At 40.7% G+C, this 24,152-nt stretch overlaps 1 protein-coding gene and 1 long non-coding RNA gene across 3 annotated transcripts in view; one reads left to right on the top strand and one right to left on the bottom strand.

Annotated features, from left to right (window-relative positions):
- Positions 1-983: 983 nt before the first annotated feature.
- Positions 984-24,152, bottom strand: part of LOC127316357 (uncharacterized) — a 95,245-nt gene continuing 72,076 nt past the window's right edge. The window contains exon 5 of the mRNA XM_051346749.1: positions 984-1,242. Within this exon, the coding sequence (XP_051202709.1) occupies positions 1,154-1,242 (89 nt within the window). The 3' untranslated portion in view covers positions 984-1,153. The remainder of the gene's footprint in view (positions 1,243-24,152) is intronic.
- LOC127316358 (uncharacterized) lies at positions 5,993-9,692 on the top strand. Of its 2 annotated transcripts, XR_011749423.1 has the most exons (5): positions 5,993-6,218; positions 6,344-6,434; positions 6,524-6,679; positions 8,764-8,799; positions 9,338-9,692. It is a non-coding gene; the product is annotated as an uncharacterized lncRNA (long non-coding RNA). The 2 variants fall into 2 exon arrangements; XR_011749422.1 differs by having other exon boundaries at positions 6,524-8,799.

Below are 24,152 nucleotides of genomic sequence, written 5' to 3'. Positions count from 1 at the left end.
CCAACAAGATCTGTTCTCAACGATAGAGTAGGTGGGTTAGATTCCATCAAATTAGCTAAGGTATCACCATTGTGATGCACAATATTATATAAAGCCGGATATTTTATTTGGAGTGTGGTATTACCCAACCATTTGCCCTCCCAGAATCTAATTTCGGAACCATCCTTAATGGACAAAGAGACAAATGGGAAGAAGTGTCTCTTCTTACCATCAAGCCAACCCAAAAGTGAGAATCCCCATGTTTTCAAAAAACCTGAGAAATCACTCGTGAGCCAACACAGTTTCTCCTAAGTATTGTCTGCAAGAACCCATCCTCGGCTAGCAGCTTTGCCAACCATTTTCTCAATAAGGTTGTGTTTTTTTTACCTCAAGATCATGAACACCAAACCCACCTTGGTATCTTGGTATTTTGGCCAGCAGACAACACTATTCTTGCTATCCCTTTGCCAAAAAAACTTGATCAGAAATAGTCTAACCGACGTAAGTCTCCATTATACAACTGGAAGAAGGATATGATATACAGTACTGTGTTGGTCTGAATTGATGAGAACCAATCTTTCACGAAGGGATAGCAATTTTTCTTTCCAACTACTAAGGCGCTTCTGAAGCCTCTCCTCGACATGTTTCCACTCAGCAATAGTAAGCCTCTGAAAATGTATCGGAATGTGTAGGTAGCTAATATGAAATTGACTAATCCGATAGCTAAAAAGCTCATCATATAGGTTGGCGTCGTTGTTGGCTTGGCCGAAGAAAAACATTGGTAGTTAAATTTCAACCATGATAGTTGTTGGAATGCTGATAATATTACTTTCAGATTTCTTGCTTTCTCAAGGTCATGTTCCATAAAAAAACACAAATGGATGTAGTTAACTATGTACACTACCAGTATGCAAATTTCTAATGTGATGTACCTTTTTTTTAGAATGTGGCCGAACCTTGTACTTTGCATCAAAATGATGCACACAACCATTTAGTACTTAGTCTTAGCATAAACTGAATTCATTAATATTAAAAAAGAAGAACGCATGGGTCATCCAAAGTAGCAACATGAATCAACCGTCTGAAAAGAGAATACAAAACAAGACTACGGAGAGCATGTATTTTATTAGCACACTTCCAATCACGCTAGTTGAAGATACATGTACAACATCCATCAAGCGAGTGCATCCAGTATCCATACCGCTGGTCCTCTCAGAGGAGATAAGACCACATATTGATCTAGTAAGTAGTCATGTGGATAACCTACAAAAAATGAAAATGTCAGGTTTTGTTAAAAACAATATCATTTCACAAATTTGAGCTTTAGTTTTTCTCTACCCTATTTAACCCATTCTCAAACAAAACTTTGATATTAATTGGAGCATGCATATTAAAGGTCAAACAGACCACCCTCCAAATCAGCTTGGCAAAAAAGCAACTAATAAAGAGGTGTTCATGGATTCCTATGAATCACAAAAAACACATTTAGTACATTTCCACTTTGCAAGATTATCCTTAGTAAGCAAAACTATTTTATTTAAGAACCACATGAAAATTCAAATATTCAGTGGTACCTTTAGTTTGCACAGATACTTCCTCAAAACCGAGTATGACCACTCATAAAATCAGTATGCAAAGATTATGTGAAATACCTTGTCTTGTATTGTATGCTCGGCAAAAAAGATAAATTGGACAAATTTTAGAAATACCTTATCTGCATTTTTGTTACATTTGCCGAGGTTAGAATACAAGCTATTTCGTATTGAAAATTTACACACTCTGGTATGTTTGTTGACATTTTCTGAAGCTTCAAATTTTAAACGTTGGAACTTGGAAAAAACGAGCTCCAGGAGCTCGTGTGTCAAAATGACGCACTGTGATAACTGAAGCTTTTCTCTCGTATGGTACATCTCCACAAATTAAGTAACAGTAAAACTTGCCCACCTAGGAGCAACCACAGCGACTTGACGCTCGGAGCCGTTAGATCGCATTGCTCGACGTCGGCAGATCATCTCGTTGCTCCACCGACCGTCCCTGGGCATTTTTACCATGACACGGCACGTGCCTTGTTCGGCCCAACCTGAAAGGGCTGCTACTCTGCAGACCTTTTTCGGGGCCTTCTCATTAACCGGGCCGCAACGCTGTCCAGCTGATTCAATGGCCCAATACCATTCTCGCCTTACATCCTCCAGCCTATCGTCGTCTCCCCCACTTCTCAGCGCCATCAGACGGGAGGCGGAATTCTCAAAAAAAAAAAAAAAAAATCAGACGGGAGGCGGCGGAATAATGGCATTCAAGCTCATTCGTCTTCCTCTCCTAACGCCTGTTGATAATGGAGGTCTGGTGCTCCCATTCGACTCCCTTTCTTCGTCAACTCGTTCGTAATCGCACTAAATTGCCTTTCTTTTCTCTCCCCACATCTAACCTTCGTTAGCCTCCCTCCTCTCTCCACTAGAGCGGCGGCCCGGCAGATCAGGCATTGCCCCGAGCAATAGTCAGGAGATTCCGTTGGGTCGCTCGTGGTATGGATATTCTTGGGCTCGCTCGTGTTCTGGATATTCTTGGGCTCACTCCTGGTCTGGATTTTCTTGGGATCGCTGCTCCGCTAGCACAACCGATGGACATTCGTTCCATTGCGGAAAACGCACGAATTGTACCTCGTGCGATCAATGGTGAGGCCGCGAGGGGATTGTGAGTCCATGGAATATCAACGAGTGGCTGCCTCTGGTCAGCCCCTTTGCAGGGCCTCCTCTAATCCCCTCTCCGCCCCTGTTGTTTGGGACGATTATTGCCTGATGCAACTGCAAGAAGAATAGCAGATCTTCTCGTTGTTGTCTATCCTACCACAGTAGTATCTTGGTTCAAAGAGGTAAAATAAGATTTTAGTTTCTAGGAATGTTACTATGTAAGTCTCGCTCCGCTGTATTTACAAATTCAATCTATGTCATGTCAATTGGGATATCTTCTATAAATGTAGTAGTTGCACATTCCAAATTTCTTTTGTCGTTTGTAAATGGTTCCAACACTTGACCACTCGATAGATTCAGTTATTTCTTCCTAACTTTTCTATTCATTGTAGATCCATATAAAGCTAATATTGTCCCAGGCTCTTGAATCTCCTGGTAGAAGTTTTGTTCAGTACAGCTCCTAATGCTGGAGATCCAGATTTTCTCTTTCTAGCTTTCAAGTTCTTCGAAATAAATAACTAATGTTCATGCTGAGATATTAAGAAAGCTTCTCCCATATCCATTCAGTCCTGACGATGTTTTTCACAGAAGAACATCTTCTATTGATTGCTACAATTAAAACATGACTTAACTAATTTATAGTTTCTGATAAGTGTATGCACATATTATATTTTTGAATGCCCTATGTTTTGCGGCATCCTTTGATTGATCTTATGTAACTCTATACAGGAATCTGCATTTTCTCTACCACGAACTTATAGATTATGACATCTGAACATGGACATGCTTGCATGCAAAACTCAGAGGTTAAATATCGAGATCTCTTCTTAATTCATGTTTACATTTTCTCTGACTTCTTGTAGTTTTTTCACTTGAATATTATTTCACACAGATTTGGGAATTTACGTTAAGTATATAGGACTATTTGTGACGAAATAGGCTTGATATTTGTACTAGAGTATACTTGCAGATCTCAATATTATAAATAATATCGAATTGGAGAAAAGATCGTAACCATAACCTTTGACTACAGATGGTTAACTAGCTAATCAGAACGCACGATTTGTTTCTAACCACAATAAAATTTTGATGTAGATTTCAAAATGCAGATAGTAGAGCGAGGCTGCTTTTGGAGGAAATGACCAAGTTGCTTATAAACCATATATCCGAGTTTTCTTTATTTTATACTATTATATTCAGTTTCTCTCTGTTGACCTATTCGAGAGAGTAGACATGTGAAAATAATCTGGTCTTTAGTTTCTGGTTATTACCATCTACAGAAAAAGGATTTGCTGACAGAAAAATTAATCTAAAAAATAGGGGATTGTACTTGGTTTATCTTTCACGGAAGCCAAATTTTTTTACATTGAAATTGTGCGCTTCGCAGTCATAATTGTTTATTTGTTTCCTAAATCAATAACAATAAAAAAATGTACAATTAGAATTTGTTGTAGCAAGAATTCATTGATGCATCTAATGTGATTAATCACGCCACCTAAATAACCATATTTTTAAAATCCTAGAACGGGGTAGTTTCTATGGTGTGTTTGAACTTTTTTATAGATGTTAAACCTTTCATTTCATGTTTGTCTATATTTATGATTTTAAATAGAAACTTAACTAACAGTTTTTACATGTTGGTTATGCGGTCTAGGTAGCAGTAATATTTATATTATGTTAGTTCAACAATTAATCTTGCATTCTTGCATTGTGAAATAATATTTAGTAACATATCCGATTTCCAGAGTTAGGTTGAAATATTGTTTGCAACTATGTGTTCATCCAATTTTTAGGTTAATTGTGCCAAACATTGTAAGGTGATGTAATATGGTTTTCGTTCCAGTTGTTTGATCTTGTGCGGTTTTGCCAATGGAGTAGTACATCTCCTGATATTCATATACCCGTTACAGCGTGGAAATTTATCGGAGGCCAGGAGGTTCCTTATTTTAAGTTGAGAAGCTGACTGTTGAGGTTTAGGATGACCTAAAAATGGGAAACCTTCAGAACAGGTTAGTAATGACAAACTGGTTCACTAGATAAGCCAATGCAGCGTTATGTACACCTCATTTGTGCTATTTCCTACATTCGGTCACGTAAGTTTCATGAACTGCAGGCATTTCTTGAGTAGGCACTATTTCTAATGGATTTAGCTTTTTTGGTGATATCGGGATGATATTGTGCATCAAATTGTTCAGTGTTACAGAGAACTTTTTTTTCTAAAACAGGGGCAAAAGCTTTTCCTAAGTCTATTATTTAATAAGTTGCGATAAAAATAAAAGGAACAAAAATTACAACAGAGTTTGCTATCCCGGCATGACTTCTCTCAACCGCTTTACACCCGCGGGTACCCATAGTCTCCCTCCTTTTTCATTTTTTTTTCAGAAATGAGAAATGGTGGCACATTATCATAGCTATCGACTTGTTATGAAATCATACTTATAATTACTCATATGTTAACATATGTATATTGCAACACCGCTCCCAGCTAAATGTAACTATGATTGTTGAAGCAAAGTAAAGACATGCCTACATGTTATAAATATATTTAAATGGAATTTGTCAATTTGTAACAATTAGCAATGTGTGTTAGACCAATGAACTACATTCCCTTAACAAGATCCATCTTTGTGTGCAGTATTAACATGTCTACCTCACATGATGATGAGTTTCAATAATTCAGCGCATCGAGTGTCATCAAACATTCATTTTTAATGTTGTTTACAGTTTTAAGTCATGCCTAACTGATGGACTTAAAGCAGTTTCTATTGGTTTATGTTAAACACATGAAAATCTCCTTGACACACTCAAATATTTCTATCTTTTACTCTTAACACGGACGGGCGCAGCAACGCGCGCTTCCATGTTCTAGTTAGTTAACAGTAAGATGGAACTACCTAGGAGCCACCACAGCGTTTTGCCGTCCATAGCCGTCCGATTGAGCTGCTGATCATCTCGTTACGCTGCAGTGGCCTTTTAACCATGCAAATCGTCCGTTTCGGCCAGCCCACCATTAAGGGGCTTCTTCTCCGAAGATTAACCTGGGTGCTTTCTGGTGAATTGGGCTGATTTAGTACCGAAGTTGTTGCACATGGGCTCTCGTTCATTTGACCAGGCCGTCCTTGCTGATTGCTTAGACCAGCTTAGTTCTCTCTGTCGCCTTCCCAGGTCATCATTGCCCCGTGCTCCTTCAGCTCCTTTGTTCGCCGCGAAGCAAGGTGGAGTAATGACGAGGATCGAGGAAGGTACACTATCTCCCTTTTAATCGGACTGGAGGTACGTTACTCCGCATCTATTGCAGCGGCCTTATTAGCTAGGTTACTCTTTATATCATGCATCTCCGTCCGTTTGGCAGACATCGCTCTTGCCTAGAGTTGCTTTTGAGGTTGACCTGTGTCCTCCAGTCCTCCTTCATTGGATTTTCTTTTTTGAAATCAATTCATTGGATTTTTGCTATTGTGTTCTTGTTACTCAGGCACCTGTTGTTTTAATTTGTTTCAGGAACTCTTGAGCTAATTGATGCGAATTTACTACGGTTGGATTTGGCGTCCCAAGGTTAAGCTCTGATCAGCTTGTGTACTTTCCCCTTGTGTTGTTTCCCACCTCGATACGACTCCAAGTTCCGAGTATGATCAGATTGTGTACTTTCTGCTTTCAATTTATTTTGGTTTTCGCTGCAGGATCAGGAGGCGGAAACCTCCGCTACCATGGTGCTCCATGCCTCCACGACGCCAAATCAAAATCTGACCCGTCGGCTTGGCCGCGATGAAGGTGAAGTACAACTCACAATAATTGTTGGGAATTGTTAGTTTTGGGTTTACTCTATCTGGTGTTAGATTTGTTCTGCTGGGGTTTGACAGGAGATGGGAACAACAAAGAGGAGGGTGCTCTCGATCGAGGCACACAGATGTCGAATGTAGCTGTGGTGGCGACATCAAGGGGGCATATATTATGACTGCAGCACACCTACAGTTAGAAGAACTCTGTGGAGGGGTGGTCTAGGATTGTGGAGCCTGGTAAGAGGGGAGTTCCATATATTTTATCAGTATTTGGACAAATTTCTCTCGCCGTTTTTATCTTTGGATTTACTAATTTTAAAACAGCAAAAGGCAGAAACCAGAATATGACAGGCTATGGATCAAAAATTGTTCTTCAGAGAAGAACTTGCTATCGCTATATGTTATAAGGCTTTATTACTTAGGTTTCCTCTTGATCCTTAAGATACTAAACAGGAAACAATCAACATCGAGTGCCAAATTTGGCCAATAAAAATTCAGAAGGAATCTACAATCCGTAGTACTGACCTTGAGCGAACAGTGAGATTTCTCTTTACTTAATATTATGGACGACTTAGTTTGCTCTTGACAGTAGATAACAAAACCCTTTACTGGATGTCACAGTTGGCAAACCAATACCTTGTTCTTGTGAAATCTCACACAGTTTGCAGCAAGTGCTAATTGCAAGAAGCGGCCTACTGCAGCAACTGTGCCTTTCTTTTTTCCTTCCTTGCCCAGGTATAGTTTCAACCCATCAATATTTTTTCCCTATTGGTATGTGATGTGAGGAATAGCATGTGTTTCTAAATTATCAATAAACTGTCATGTCTCTGATAAGCTTAATGTGCACATGCTTGTGATTCTCTTAAATTAAAAGGAGGTATATGCTGATGCAGCTACTAAATTCTAAGCCAATACTTGAGGTGTGTTTCTCATCCTTCCGGCATATTGTGCATGAGGCCAAATAGCAGGATGTAACTTTTTGGTCCCAAGAAATATACATAACACTACAATTTTAAATTTCCATTCATTAGAAAGCTTGTAGTAAAAAAAAATCTATATGAACTAAGGGAACCGATGGATTTGAAGGATATCAAAAAGCCACTGCTTTCTCCTATGCTTAGAGAACTAATTGGCTGGGATACATAGTTATAATTATTTATCACAGAGGGTAAATTATTCAGATGCCAAGGTCTGTTGTATCTAGGTATTTTATTTGTGAATAAATGGTGTTCTATATTGTCACACATCGCGTGTCAAACCAGTGTGGTTATATTGAAATTAGAACACGTCAACGTATATTTAAGTGCTAATTTGTACTGTAGTATTGAACACTTAAGCGCATATATATTTAAGGTCTTGAGATTGTTTCCCTTTATAAGAACTAATGAAATTTTGAAACATAACACTTCAGCGCACATATATTCAAGTGCTAATTCGTAATATATAGTTGTTTCCACCATCAGTTGACAACTTCACAAAAACGAGAATTGGAATGCTATTATAGAGCAATAGCAGTACTGGACCATTGATTAATTGTGTATGAGCATATTCAAAGTCACCAAGAACAAGCTGCCTAGGGCTGTAATTTTTTTTTGTGCTCTGTACTTGTACCATGTTTTTAGCGCTAATGTTAGTTATATCCTTGTCTTCTGAATGAACTAACACTGATGTTAGATCTTCTCACTGTATGCGTCATTATCCATGCATGCCAGGACCCATTAGGTGTACAAAAAATACGCACGTGTAAAGAAGGTAGATCTCCTCAGTATAATTACATAGATAGGCCAATCAACAATACAAACTTATACTGGACACTTGTATTGTTGATGGCTTATCTATTTGGTTTTCATATAATTTACGTCAATGCTTATTGTGCATGCTAAACCATAATTGCCGCCGAGGTTGGTTAGTTTGCTTACAATCATTGATTAAGCGGCTCATTCAATACTATGATTTAAAGTGACACAACTCTCAGCGAGGTGTTTTTAAAATCTAACTTTTTTTCATAATTACTGGTATTTTAAAATGGATAAGAAAGTATTTATGTCAGTGGATCAGTTATAAATTCAAAAAAAATACCCCAACAGCTCTTTCATGGCATTGTCTTAATTAAGCTGCTCGAGGGGGAAATTAAATGCTCAGGTGGATTTCCTCTTCTGTCATTTATTTTTGGTTCGAAAATATTGTTGTTTGGTAGAACAGTAAAAAAAAGACTGAGTTTTCGTCAGTAGAAGTCATTTACTGTATAGTGGCGCACTCATAAATATGCGCCCAGTTTTCCATGGAAGTTTCTACCCTCACTTGCTGTATTGTTTTTGTAGGTCTCCCAAGCAATTGTTGAGGAAACTACTGGAAAGGTAAAGGGCAAGTAGTTTTTACTAACCAATTATTAGTTGAATGCACACATAAGTAGTTGGACTGATCATTATTTCGTTGAATGCACTCATCAGTAAGTAGCTTTGTGTAGTTGATTTCTTTGTACGCCACGAAATATTGTGAATCTGTAAGTACCTCTGCCTGATGGAACAGAGTTGCACTCAACAGCAAATGCTGCCCCATCGTAAAGACATTGGGCCAGAATCACTCTGAATATGAAAGGACAAATTTTATTTGCTCTGATGTTGTAGGAATGTTGCAGCAGGAGCAGCAAAATCTAACTACATGCCATACAAAAACTATTAGCTTAAAATAGGCAAAAGTTCTGATGAAATCATATAAAGTGCAGTATTTGGATTTCAGAAGGGAATGATTAGTTGAGTGTCATAGGAAAACTAGGCGTTCAGTTCAGTGCTTATTTCTACTTCTTTTAAAAAGTGTGCCCGCTACTACAAGTCGCTGGCTAACTGCTGCCACTGTCAAGATTCTTGATGTTTTCTTACTAATTTTATCCTTCAGGTTTGCTCATCTATGTTGTGAAGACACGAAAGTGTGCATTCCGGATGATGTTAGTAAAGTTGGGTGTTAGAATAGTAACTTCATGATACTCTGTCCCTTTTGCAGTACCAAGAATTGAAGCAAGCCCAGCAGCACATTTCTTTTTATATATGACATTATCCTCGTGCCCTAACTGAATATGTTCGCAAATAATAAAGGCTATGTTGGAGTGACGAGGCTTTGCTCTTCAAGGCGGATGATAGAAAACTATATGGACAACCTCAAGTAGTTTTGAACTTTTCACGCCCTAGGATTGTATTATCTCGTGTATACTTACAATGTTTCATCATGATTATTCTGGTGTTGCTTTGAACAATTATGCTGGAGTTCATTCTCTGTAGACAATAATGTGTTGTATATGCATCATAACTAAAACTTTTATGTTGGAAGTTAGTTTGGAGGTTTGTTTTCTAGAGTGGATATGAATAAATTTGGTTTACAGATGTACTTTATGAATGATATGTCATGCTTATATGAGAAACTATAACTCAAATACTTGCATCATCTGAACTTCTATAAATATCTCGACCATAATTTTCTCAAGATGGATGGGTGCAGCAACGCGCACCTTTATGGTCTAGTCAAAGAGGACAGGGGCGGAGGCAAGGGGGGCGAGCAGGGGTCAGACACCCCCCAATGTGTCGCCCCCCCTCAATATGTTGCAGCGATGTAGTAGTATAATTATTCTAATGTATGTACTAATTGCCGTATGTAATTACTGATTACTTGATAACTAGTACTGCATCTGAGCAGGCATCAAATCTCAGAAGGCAACAAACAGCCGATATTTTACGTATGCAGGGAGCAATCTTCGGAGCCTAAAAGCTTTCCTTCCGTAACTCATACGTTTGTTTGCCTCGTCAATAAGATCCATCTCACTGCCGAATAGCTAGAGTTTGCGCGAGTTTGCGCCGCCGCTCCCTGGGATGGTGTTTCCCACGCCGGCTGCCGTGCTAGAAATGTTGGAGATATGCCCAAGAGGCAATAATAAATGGTTATTATATATCTTTGTGTTTATGATAATGTTTACATACCATGCTATAATTGTATTAACCGAAACATTAATACATGTGTGTTATGTGAACAACAAGGAGTCCCTAGTAAGCCTCTTGTATAACTAGCTTGTTGATTAATAGATGATCATGGTTTCGTGATCATGAACATTGGATGTTATTAATAACAAGGTTATGTTATTATATGAATAATGTAATGGACACACCCAATTAAGTGTAGCATAAGATCACGTCATTAAGTTATTTGCTATAAGCTTTCGATACATAGTTACCTAGTCCTTATGACCATGAGATCATGTAAATCACTTATACCGGAAAGGTACTTTGATTATATCAAACGCCACTGCGTAAATGGGTGGTTATAAAGGTGGGATTAAGTATCCGGAAAGTATGAGTTGAGGAATATGGATCAACAGTGGGATTTGTCCATCCCGATGACGGATAGATATACTCTGGGCCCTCTCGGTGGAATGTCGTCTAATGTCTTGCAAGCATATGAATAAGTTCATAAGAGACCACATACCACGGTACGAGTAAAGAGTACTTGTCAGGAGACGAGGTTGAACAAGGTATAGAGTGATACCGATGATCAAACCTCGGACAAGTAAAATATCGCGTGACAAAGGGAATTGGTATCGTATGTGAATGGTTCATTCGATCACTAAGTCATCGTTGAATATGTGGAAGCCATTATGGATCTCCAGATCCCGCTATTGGTTATTGGTCGGAGAGAAGTCTCAACCATGTCTACATAGTTCGCGAACCGTAGGGTGACACACTTAAGGTTTGATGTCGTTTAAGTAGATATGGAAATATGGAATGGAGTTCGAAGTTTTGTTCGGAGTCTCGGATGGGATCCAGGACATCACGAGGAGTTCCGGAATGGTCCGAAGAATAAGATTCATATATAGGAAGTCATTTTCTAGGTTTGAAAATGATCCGGTATTTTCTCTGGAAGGTTGATACGTCTCCGACGTATCGATAATTTCTTATGTTCCATGCCACATTATTGATGTTATCTACATGTTTTATGCACACTTTATGTCATATTCGTGCATTTTCTGGAACTAACCTATTAACAAGATGCCGAAGTGCCGCCTCGTTTTCTGCTGTTTTTGGTTTCAGAAATCCTAGTAACGAAATATTCTCGGAATCGGACGAAATCAACGCCCAGGTTCCTATTTTGCCCGGAAGCATCCAGAACACCCGAGAGCCACCAGGGAGGGGGCACAGGCCCACCAAACCACATGGCGGCGCGGCCAGGGGGGCCCGCGCCACCCTATGGTGTGGGCACCCCTTCGACCCTCTGGCGCCGCCTCTTCGCCTATATAAAGCCCCTGGATCGAAAACCCAATTACGTTCGACGAAACCCACAGAAACCTTCCAGAGCCGCCGCCATCACGAAGCCAAGATCTGGGGGACAGGAGTCTCTGTTCCGGCACGCCGCCGGAACGGGGAAGTGCCCCCGGAAGGCTTCTCCATCGACACCGCTGCCATCTCCACCGCCATCTTCATCACCGCTGCTGCTCCCATGAGGAGGGAGTAGTTCTCCATCGAGGCTCGGGGCTGTACCGGTAGCTATGTGGTTCATCTCTCTCATATGTGCTTCAATACAATAATCTCATGAGCTGCCTTACATGATTGAGATTCATATGATGATGCTTGTAATCTAGATGTCATTATGCTAGTCAAGTGAGTTTTACTTATGTGATCTCCGGAGACTCCTTGTCCCACGTGTGTAAAGGTGACAGTGTGTGCACCGTGTGGGTCTCTTAGGCTATATTTCATGCAATCACTTATTCACTGTTATGAATGGCATAGTGAGGTGCTTATTTATATCTCTTTATGATTGCAATGTGTTTGTATCACAATTTATCTATGTGCTACTCTAGCAATGTTATTAAAGTAGTTTTATTCCTCCTGCACGATGTAATGGTGACAGTGTGTGCATCCGTGTTAGTACTTGGTTTATGCTATGATTATGATCTCTTGTAGATTATGAAGTTAACTATTGCTATGATAGTATTGATGTGATCTATTCCTCCTACATATGCATGAAGGTGACAGTGTGCATGCTATGTTAGTACTTGGTTTAGTCTTTTGATCTATCTTACACTATAAGGTTACTAAAATATGAACATTAATTGTGGAGCTTGTTAACTCCGGCATTGAGGGTTCGTGTAATCCTACGCAATGTGTTCATCATCCAACAAAAGTGTAGAGTATGCATTTATCTATTCTGTTATGTGATCAATGTTGAGAGTGTCCACTAGTGAAAGTGTAATCCCTAGGCCTTGCTCCTAAATACTGCTATCGCTGCTTGTTTACTGTTTTACTGCGTTACTACTGCTGCAATACTACCACCATCAACTACACGCCAGCAAGCTATTTTCTGGCACCGTTGCTACTTATTCATACCACCTGTATTTCACTATCTCTTCGCCGAACTAGTGCACCTATTTGGTGTGTTGGGGACACAAGAGACTTCTTGCTTTGTGGTTGCAGGGTTGCATGAGAGGGATATCTTTGACCTCTTCCTCCCTGAGTTCGATAAACCTTGGGTGATCCACTTAAGGGAAAACTTGCTGCTGTTCTACAAACCTCTGCTCTTGGAGGCCCAACACTGTCTACAGGAAAGGAGGGGGAAAGTAGACATCAAGCTATTTTCTGGCGCCGTTGCCGGGGAGGAAAGGTAAAAGGTACTCACACTCCGGATCTCGGCTACTAAGCTATTTCCCGGCGCCGTAAGTACTCGAAGCTATTTCCTTTAGATCCTGCAATTGCATCTTTTTGTTTCTTGTTTACACTAGTTTGGCATAATGGACAAGAATGATCTTCTTATTCTATTTCCTGATTTAAAACATGGATTGTTTGATGCGAAAATTAAAAAACCTATGGAATCTTATTTGCATGCTGGTAGTAATATTAGTATGAACGCTTTGAACACCATTGTTGATAATAATATAGAAAGTTCTAAGCTTGGGGAAGCTGGTTTGCATGATATTTTTAGTCCCCCAAGCATTGAGGAGAAAATTTACTTTGATGATACTTTGCCTCCTATTTATGATGATTATAATGATAGTGGTCTTTTGGTGCCACCTACTATGGAGAGTAAATTTTGTTGTGATTATACTATGCCTCCTACACTTGATGAGAATAATAATGATAGCTACTTTGTTGAATTTGCTCCCACTACAACTAATAAAATTGATTATGCTTATGTGGAGAGTAATAATTTTATGCATGAGACTCATGATAAGAATGTTTCATTTGATAGTTATATTGTTGAGTTTGCTCATGATGCTACTGAAAGTTATTATGAGAGAGGAAAATATGGTTGTAGAAATTTTCATGTTACTAAAACACCTCTCTATGTGCTGAAATTTTTGAAGCTATACTTGTTTTATCTTCCTATGCTTGTTACTTTGCTCTTCATGAACTTGTTTATTTACAAGATTCCTTTGCATAGGAAGCATGTTAGACTTAAATGTGTTTTGAATTTGCTTTTTGATGCTCTCTTTTGCTTCAAATACTATTTCTTGCGAGTGCATCATTAAAACTGCTGAGCCCATCTTAACGGCTATAAAGAAAGAACTTCTTGGGAGATAACCCATGTGTTATTTTGCTACAGTACTTTGTTTTATATTTGTGTCTTGGAAGTTGTTTACTACTGTAGCAACCTCTCCTTATCTTAGTTTTGTGTTTTGTTGTGCCAAGTAAAGTCGTTGATAGAAAAGTTCATACTAGATTTGGATTACTGCGCAGAAACAGATTTCTTTGCTGTCACGAATCTAGGCAAAATTCTCTGTAGGTAACTCAGAAAATTATGCCAATTTACGTGAGTGATCCTCAGATATGTACGCAACTTTCATTCAATTTGAGAATTTTCATTTGAGCAAGTCTGGTGCCCTTTTAAAATTCGTCTTTACGGACTGTTCTGTTTTGACAGATTCTGCCTTTTATTTCGCATTGCCTCTTTTGCTATGTGGGATGGATTTCTTTGTTCCATTAACTTCCAGTAGCTTTGGGCAATGTCCAGAAGTGTTAAGAATGATTGTGTCACCTCTGAACATGTGAGTTTTTTATCATGCACTAACCCTCTAATGAGTTGTTTTGAGTTTGGTGTGGAGGAAGTTTTCAAGGATCAAGAGAGGGAGATGATACAACATGATCAAGGAGAGTGAAAGCTCTAAGCTTGGGGATGCCCCGGTGGTTCACCCCTGCATATATCAAGAAGACTCAAGCGTCTAAGCTTGGGGATGCCCAAGGCATCCCCTTCTTCATCGACAACATTATCAGGTTCCTCCCCTGAAACTATATTTTTATTCCATCACATCTTATGTGCTTTGCTTGGAGCGTCGGTTTGTTTTTGTTTTTTTGTTTTGTTTGAATAAAATGGATCCTAGCATTCACTTTATGGGAGAGAGACACGCTCCGCTGTAGCATATGGACAAGTATGTCCTTAGTTTCTACTCATAGTATTCATGGCGAAGTTTCTTCTTCGTTAAATTGTTATATGGTTGGAATTGGAAAATGATACATGTAGTAATTTGCTATAATGTCTTGGGTAATGTGATACTTGGCAATTGTTGTGCTCATGTTTAAGCTCTTGCATCATATACTTTGCACCCATTAATGAAGAAATACATAGAGCATGCTATAATTTGGTTTGCATATTTGGTTTCTCTAAGGTCTAGATAATTTCTAGTATTGAGTTTGAACAACAAGGAAGACGGTGTAGAGTCTTATAATGTTTTCAATATGTCTTTTATGTGAGTTTTGCTGCACCGGTTCATCCTTGTGTTTGCTTCAAATAACCTTGCTAGCCTAAACCTTGTATCGAGAGGGAATACTTCTCATGCATCCAAAATACTTGAGCCAACCACTATGCCATTTGTGTCCACCATACCTACCTACTACATGGTATTTTCCGCCATTCCAAAGTAAATTGCTTGAGTGCTACCTTTAAAATTCCATCATTCACCTTTGCAATATATAGCTCATGGGACAAATAGCTTAAAAACTATTGTGGTATTGAATATGTAATTATGCACTTTATCTCTTATTAAGTTGCTTGTTGTGCGATAACCATGTTCACTGGGGACGCCATCAACTATTCCTTGTTGAATTTCATGTGAGTTGCTATGCATGTTCGTCTTGTCTGAAGTAAGAGCGATCTACCACCTTATGGTTAAGCATGCATATTGTTAGAGAAGAACATTGGGCCGCTAACTAAAGCCATGATCCATGGTGGAAGTTTCAGTTTTGGACATATATCCTCAATCTCAAATGAGAAAATTATTAATTGTTGTTACATGCTTATGCACAAAAGAGGAGTCCATTATCTGTTGTCTATGTTGTCCCGGTATGGATGTCTAAGTTGAAGAATAATCAATAGCGAGAAATCCAATGCGAGCTTTCTCCTTAGACCTTTGTACAGGCGGCATAGAGGTACCCCTTTGTGACACTTGGTTAAAACATGTGCATTGTGATGATCCGGTAGTCCAGGCTAATTAGGACAAGGTGCGGGCACTATTAGTATACTATGCATGAGGCTTGCAACTTGTAAGATATAATTTACATGATACATATGCTTTATTACTACCGTTGACAAAATTGTTTCATGTTTTCAAAATCAAAGCTCTAGCACAAATATAGCAATCGATGTTTTCCTCTATGAGGACCATTCTTTTACTTTCATTGTTGAGTCAGTTCACCTATTTCTCTCCACCTCAAGAAGCAAACACTTGTGTGAACTGTGCATTGATTCCTACATATTTGCATATTGCACTTATTATATTACTCTATGTTGACAATATCCATGAGATATACATGTTATAAGTTGAAAGCAACCGCTGAAACTTAATCTTCCTTTGTGTTGCTTCAATGCCTTTACTATGAATTATTGCTTTATGAGTTAACTCTTATGCAAGACTTATTGATGCTTGTCTTGAAAGTACTATTCATGAAAAGTCTTTGCTATATGATTCACTTGTTTACTCATGTCATATACATTGTTTTGATCGCTGCATTCACTACATATGCTTTACAAATAGTATGATCAAGGTTATGATGGCATGTCACTTCAGAAATTATCTTTGTTATCGTTTTACCTGCTCGGGACGAGCAGAACTAAGCTTGGGGATGCTGATACGTCTCCGACGTATCGATAATTTCTTATGTTCCATGCCACATTATTGATGTTATCTACATGTTTTATGCACACTTTATGTCATATTCGTGCATTTTCTGGAACTAACCTATTAACAAGATGCCAAAGTGCCGCCTCGTTTTCTGCTGTTTTTGGTTTCAGAAATCCTAGTAACGAAATATTCTCGGAATCGGACGAAATCAACGCCCAGGTTCCTATTTTGCCCGGAAGCATCCAGAACACCCGAGAGCCACCAGGGAGGGGGCACAGGCCCACCAAACCACATGGCGGCGCGGCCAGGGGGGCCCGCGCCACCCTATGGTGTGGGCACCCCTTCGACCCTCTGGCGCCGCCTCTTCGCCTATATAAAGCCCCTGGATCGAAAACCCTGTTACGTTCGACGAAACCCACAGAAACCTTCCAGAGCCGCCACCATCGCGAAGCCAAGATCTGGGGGACAGGAGTCTCTGTTCCGGCACGCCGCCGGAACGGGGAAGTGCCCCCGGAAGGCTTCTCCATCGACACCGCTACCATCTCCACCGCCATCTTCATCACCGCTGCTGCTCCCATGAGGAGGGAGTAGTTCTCCATCGAGGCTCGGGGCTGTACCGGTAGCTATGTGGTTCATCTCTCTCATATGTGCTTCAATACAATAATCTCATGAGCTGCCTTACATGATTGAGATTCATATGATGATGCTTGTAATCTAGATGTCATTATGCTAGTCAAGTGAGTTTTACTTATGTGATCTCCGGAGACTCCTTGTCCCACGTGTGTAAAGGTGACAGTGTGTGCACCGTGTGGGTCTCTTAGGCTATATTTCACAGAATACTTATTCACTGTTATGAATGGCATAGTGAGGTGCTTATTTATATCTCTTTATGATTGCAATGTGTTTGTATCACAATTTATCTATGTGCTACTCTAGCAATGTTATTAAAGTAGTTTTATTCCTCCTGCACGATGTAATGGTGACAGTGTGTGCATCCGTGTTAGTACTTGGTTTATGCTATGATTATGATCTCTTGTAGATTATGAAGTTAACTATTGCTATGATAGTATTGATGTGATCTATTCCTCCTACATATGCATGAAGGTGACAGTGTGCATGCTATGTTAGTACTTGGTTTAGTCTTTTGATCTATCTTACACTATAAGGTTACTAAAATATGAACATTAATTGTGGAGCTTGTTAACTCCGGCATTGAGGGTTCGTGTAATCCTACGCAATGTGTTCATCATCCAACAAAAGTGTAGAGTATGCATTTATCTATTCTGTTATGTGATCAATGTTGAGAGTGTCCACTAGTGAAAGTGTAATCCCTAGGCCTTGCTCCTAAATACTGCTATCGCTGCTTGTTTACTGTTTTACTGCGTTACTACTGCTGCAATACTACCACCATCAACTACACGCCAACAAGCTATTTTCTGGCACCGTTGCTACTTATTCATACCACCTGTATTTCACTATCTCTTCGCCGAACTAGTGCACCTATTTGGTGTGTTGGGGACACAAGAGACTTCTTGCTTTGTGGTTGCAGGGTTGCATGAGAGGGATATCTTTGACCTCTTCCTCCCTGAGTTCGATAAACCTTGGGTGATCCACTTAAGGGAAAACTTGCTATTGTTCTACAAACCTCTGCTCTTGGAGGCCCAACACTGTCTACAGGAAAGGAGGGGGAAAGTAGACATCAAAGGTTCTAGAAGGTTCTAGAAGAGTCCGGAAGAAATAAGGATGGAAGGACTCCACCCACCTTGGCCGGCCAGCCTAAGGGAGGAGGAGTCCCAAGTGGACTCCTGTGGGGCCCCGGACTTACCAGTCCAGAACTCCTGTTATGCATACAATTTCACGATCCCAAGATCATTCCATCGTGAATACATAACCGAACTGATACCAGATTACATCATCCATTACAGTACCGAAACAACATTAATACGGAAGTCTTACATCATAGGCCATCAAGGCCGAAGTTCAACAAACAAAGCAATGAATTTATTTGACTCCAAACAGCGGTGGAACCCACGTCAGGCCTTTACCCTACAGGCGGCTGACTGGGAGAGCGACCTAGTTCGCGTCTTCGGCGTCGTACTCCTCTTCTTCGTAGTACTCCTCTTCAAAGTCTGGCCAAGTAAATAGCCAGGACAACAATGCCAATGAGTACGTTTGAATGTACTCGCAAACCACCTTAGAGAGAAGTAAAGGATATGCAATATGGCAGTAGCAAGGAACAGGCACTAAACTAGGGCGACAAGGAGTGAGAGGTGGTTCCTCTCGAGAGTATAACATCTTCATATTGTTGTTGAAAAACTTTTCTGTAGACCATTTTATTTGCAGACTAATAGGTAAGGGTGACCCAATTTCTTTCTCGGCCATCTCATATGGCCAACACAAAACATTTCAGCTTTCCACCGTACCTCCCAGGTACACTTTCCACCAGTCCCACTGGCATCACTTTCCCAAAACAATATTTGAGAAAACACTTTTGCGAAACAAAAACTCTTCAGGCTAAGCAACAGCCTTCCCGACCGTCCATAACCGCGGACACGGCTATTCGAATAGTTTTCACTCTGCAGAGGTTGTACACTTTCCCCACAAGATCCGAATACTCATCGTGTGGGCATCATCCCTGCATAATAACATATGCCACGACAAGTACCCGATCGTAGTTTTTCGCCTGCTCGCCTTAGCCTAAGACATGCCGCCTAGAGTTGTACCTCCCAACACCAGAGTCCGAGGGGTCGTTTACCCAGGAGTAGCCAATTCCCCGACCAGCTCGACCCTCCGGAATGCCGCGACCAACTGCGGGGCATTATTCAATGGGAGCTCATAGGTTGTACCCCGCGTACCTGAAAAGGCAAATGGGTTGCGTCCCTTCTCATGGGAAGAACCCCGGTCGAAGCGTCCATGGTCGGACTGCCACTACATTTGCAGGACTCAAACTAAGGCGAGACAAACTACTATGCTACGCCCGTTGATGGCGTGTAACTCACACGTTCGTTGGGAACCCCAAGAGGAAGGTATGATGCGCACAGCAGCAAGTTTTCCCTCAGAAAGAAACCAAGGTTTATCGAACCAGGAGGAGCCAAGAAGCACGTTGAAGGTTGATGGCGGCGGGATGTAGTGCGGCGCAACACCAGGGATTCCGGCACCAACGTGGAACCTGCACAACACAACCAAAGTACTTTGCCCCAACGAAACAGTGAGGTTGTCAATCTCACCGGCTTGCTGTAACAAAGGATTAGCCGTATTGTGTGGAAGATGATTGTTTGCAGAAAATAGTAGAACAGTATTGCAGTAGATTGTATTTCAGTATAGAGAATTGGACCGGGGTCCACAGTTCACTAGAGGTGTCTCTCCCATAAGATAAACAGCATGTTGGGTGAACAAATTACAGTTGGGCAATTGACAAACAAAGAGGGCATGACCATGCACATACATATTATGATGAGTATAGTGAGATTTAATTGGGCATTACGACAAAGTACATAGACCGCTATCCAGCATGCATCTATGCCTAAAAAGTCCACCTTCAGGTTATCATCCGAACCCTCCGCATTAAGTTGCTAACAACAGACAATTGCATTAAGTATTGCGCGTAATATAATTAGTGACTACATCCTTGAACATAGCACCAATGTTTTATCCCTAGTGGCAACAGCACATCCATAACCTTAGAGGTTCTTGTCACCCCTCCAGATTCACGGAGACATGAACCCACTATCGAGCATAAATACTCCCTCTTGGAGTTACTAGCATCAACTTGGCCAGAGCATCTACTAATAACGGAGAGCATGCAAGATCATAAACAACACATAGACATAACTTTGATAATCAACATAACAAGTATTCTCTATTCATCGGATCCCAACAAACGCAACATATAGAATTACAGATAGATGATCTTGATCATGTTAGGCAGCTCACAAGATCCGACAATGAAGCACAATGGGGAGAAGACAACCATCTAGCTACTGCTATGGACCCATAGTCCAGGGGTAGACTACTCACACATCACTCCGGAGGCGACCATGGCGGCGTAGAGTCCTCCGGGAGATGAATCCCCTCTCCGGCAGGGTGCCGGAGGCGATCTCCTGGATCCCCCGAGATGGGATCGGCGGCGGCGGCGTCTCAGTAAGGTTTTCCGTATCGTGGCTCTCGGTACTGGGGGTTTCGCGACGGAGACTTTAAGTAGGCGGAAGGGCAGGTCAGGGGGCCACACGAGGGCCCCACACCATAGGGCCGCGCGGCCAAGGGGGGGGCGCCGCCCTAGGGTTTGGGCACCTCGTGGCCCCACTTCGTCTCCTCTTCGGACTTCTGGAAGCTTCGTGGCAAAATAGGACCCTGGGCGTTGATTTCGTCCAATTCCGAGAATATTTCGTTACTAGGATTTCTGAAACCAAAAACAGCAGAACAAAGAATCGGCACTTCGGCATCTTGTTAATAGGTTAGTTCCAGAAAATGCACGAATATGACATAAAGTGTGCATAAAACATGTAGATAACATCAATAATGTGGCATGGAACATAAGAAATTATCGATACGTTGGAGACGTATCAGCATCCCCAAGCTTAGTTCTGCTCGTCCCGAGCAGGTAAAACGATAACAAAGATAATTTCTGGAGTGACATGCCATCATAACCTTGATCATACTATTTGTAAAGCATATGTAGTGAATGCAGCGATCAAAACAATGTATATGACATGAGTAAACAAGTAAATCATATAGCAAAGACTTTTCATGAATAGTACTTCAAGACAAGCATCAATAAGTCTTGCATAAGAGTTAACTCATAAAGCAATAATTCAAAGTAAAGGTATTGAAGCAACACAAAGGAAGATTGAGTTTCAGCGGTTGCTTTCAACTTATAACATGTATATCTCATGGATATTGTCAACATAGAGTAATATAATAAGTGCAATAAGCAAGTATGTAAGAATCAACGCACAGTTCACACGAGTGTTTGCTTCTTGAGGTGGAGAGAAATAGGTGAACTGACTCAACAATGAAAGTAAAAGAATGGTCCTCCATAGAGGAAAAGCATCGATTGCTATATTTGTGCTAGAGCTTTGATTTTGAAAACATGAAACAATTTTGTCAACGGTAGTAATAAAGCATATGTATCATGTAAATTATATCTTACAAGTTGCAAGCCTCATGCATAGTATACTAATAGTGCCCGCACCTTGTCCTAATTAGCTTGGACTACCGGATCATCACAATGCACATGTTTTAACCAAGTGTCACAAAGGGGTACCTCTATGCCGCCTGTACAAAGGTCTAAGGAGAAAGCTCGCATTGGATTTCTCGCTATTGATTATTCTTCAACTTAGACATCCATACCGGGACAACATAGACAACAGATAATGGACTCCTCTTTTGTGCATAAGCATGTAACAACAATTAATAATTTTCTCATTTGAGATTGAGGATATATGTCCAAAACTGAAACTTCCACCATGGATCATGGCTTTAGTTAGCGGCCCAATGCTCTTCTCTAACAATATGCATGCTTAACCATAAGGTGGTAGATCGCTCTTACTTCAGACAAGACGAACATGCATAGCAACTCACATGAAATTCAACAAAGAGTAGTTGATGGCGTCCCCAGTGAACATGGTTATCGCACAACAAGCAACTTAATAAGAGATAAAGTGCATAATTACATATTCAATACCACAATAGTTTTTAAGCTATTTGTCCCATGAGCTATATATTGCAAAGGTGAATGATGGAATTTTAAAGGTAGCACTCGAGCAATTTACTTTGGAATGGCGGAAAATACCATGTAGTAGGTAGGTATGGTGGACACAAATGGCATAGTGGTTGGCTCAAGTATTTTGGATGCATGAGAAGTATTCCCTCTCGATACAAGGTTTAGGCTAGCAAGGCTTATTTGAAACAAACACAAGGATGAACCGGTGCAGCAAAACTCACATAAAAGACATATTGTAAACATTATAAGACTCTACACCGTCTTCCTTGTTGTTCAAACTCAATACTAGAAATTATCTAGACCTTAGAGAAACCAAATATGCAAACCAAATTTTAGCATGCTCTATGTATTTCTTCATTAATGGGTACAAAGCATATGATGCAAGAGCTTAAACATGAGCACAACAATTGCCAAGTATCACATTACCCAAGACATTATAGCAAATTACTACATGTATCATTTTCCAATTCCAACCATATAACAATTTAACGAAGAAGAAACTTCGCCATGAATACTATGAGTAGAGCCTAAGGACATACTTGTCCATATGCTACAGCGGAGCGTGTCTCTCTCCCATAAAGTGAATGCTAGGATCCATTTTATTCAAACAAAACAAAAACAAAAACAAACCGACGCTCCAAGCAAAGCACATAAGATGTGATGGAATAAAAATATAGTTTCAGGGGAGGAACCTGATAATGTTGTCGATGAAGAAGGGGATGCCTTGGGCATCCCCAAGCTTAGACGCTTGAGTCTTCTTGATATATGCAGGGGTGAACCACCGGGGCATCCCCAAGCTTAGAGCTTTCACTCTCCTTGATCATGTTGCATCATACTCCTCTCTTGATCCTTGAAAACTTCCTCCACACCAAACTTAGAACAACTCATTAGAGGGTTAGTGACAATAAAAATTAACATATTCAGAGGTGACACAATCATTCTTAACACTTCTGGACATTGCATAAAGCTACTGGACATTAATGGATCAAAGAAATTCATCCAACATAGCAAAAGAGGCAATGCGAAATAAAAGGCAGAATCTGTCAAAACAGAACAGTTGGGCAATTGACAAATAAAGAGGGCATGACCATGCACATACATATTATGATGAGTATAGTGAGATTTAATTGGGCATTACGACAAAGTACATAGACCGCTATCCAGCATGCATCTATGCCTAAAAAGTCCACCTTCAGGTTATCATCCGAACCCCCTCCAGTATTAAGTTGCTAACAACAGACAATTGCATTAAGTATTGCGCGTAATTGTTGATCGCCAAAACCCACCGGCGGGCAGCGGCCTGTCAACACGGTAGAGCCGGGAAGAGCCTAGAGCTGCGGCTGGCTGAGACCCCTCCGAGCGACGGCCCGCAATGCTCTTCTGGTCACACGCGGCGATGCGAAGTGCAAGGGCGTGCCACCTGACCTATACCTGGTCAGGAAGGTGATGGGGATGCCTCGCTTAGTTCCTGCATGGCATACACGTAAACATTAAATCAGAGCCTCGATCGGCTCTCAAAGTTATCTCGTGAATCGGCTCAAAGAGCCGATCCACCCATGATCCGTACGGGGTGCACGAATACCTGGTGATCCTGCTTGATCAAGATAAAGCTAATGAGATCTACGACGATTTAGGGTTTTCACCGCATAATCGGATCATCCTACTCCAGGTTGGGCCTCGCGGCCACGCACGGTGCTCGTAAGCCGATCCTAAACAAGGCCACACAACCAACGTGACGTTGATCATCGGAACATCCTGTTTAGGACTTGCGAACGCCACCCTACGTGCCGCTGGATCCTCCCCCCCTTCGTAAGGCCTAACTATTGCAGATATTAAACTAATCCTTGCGGAGCAAGGAGCAATCGTAACGGATCAGATCTACTAGATGATGAACAAGC

This window comes from Lolium perenne, chromosome 7 (assembly GCF_019359855.2).
Source record: "Lolium perenne isolate Kyuss_39 chromosome 7, Kyuss_2.0, whole genome shotgun sequence".
Classification (NCBI taxonomy): domain Eukaryota; kingdom Viridiplantae; phylum Streptophyta; class Magnoliopsida; order Poales; family Poaceae; genus Lolium; species Lolium perenne.
Note: the sequence above shows the minus strand (reverse complement) of the source record. Positions and strands in the feature narration are given on the sequence as shown.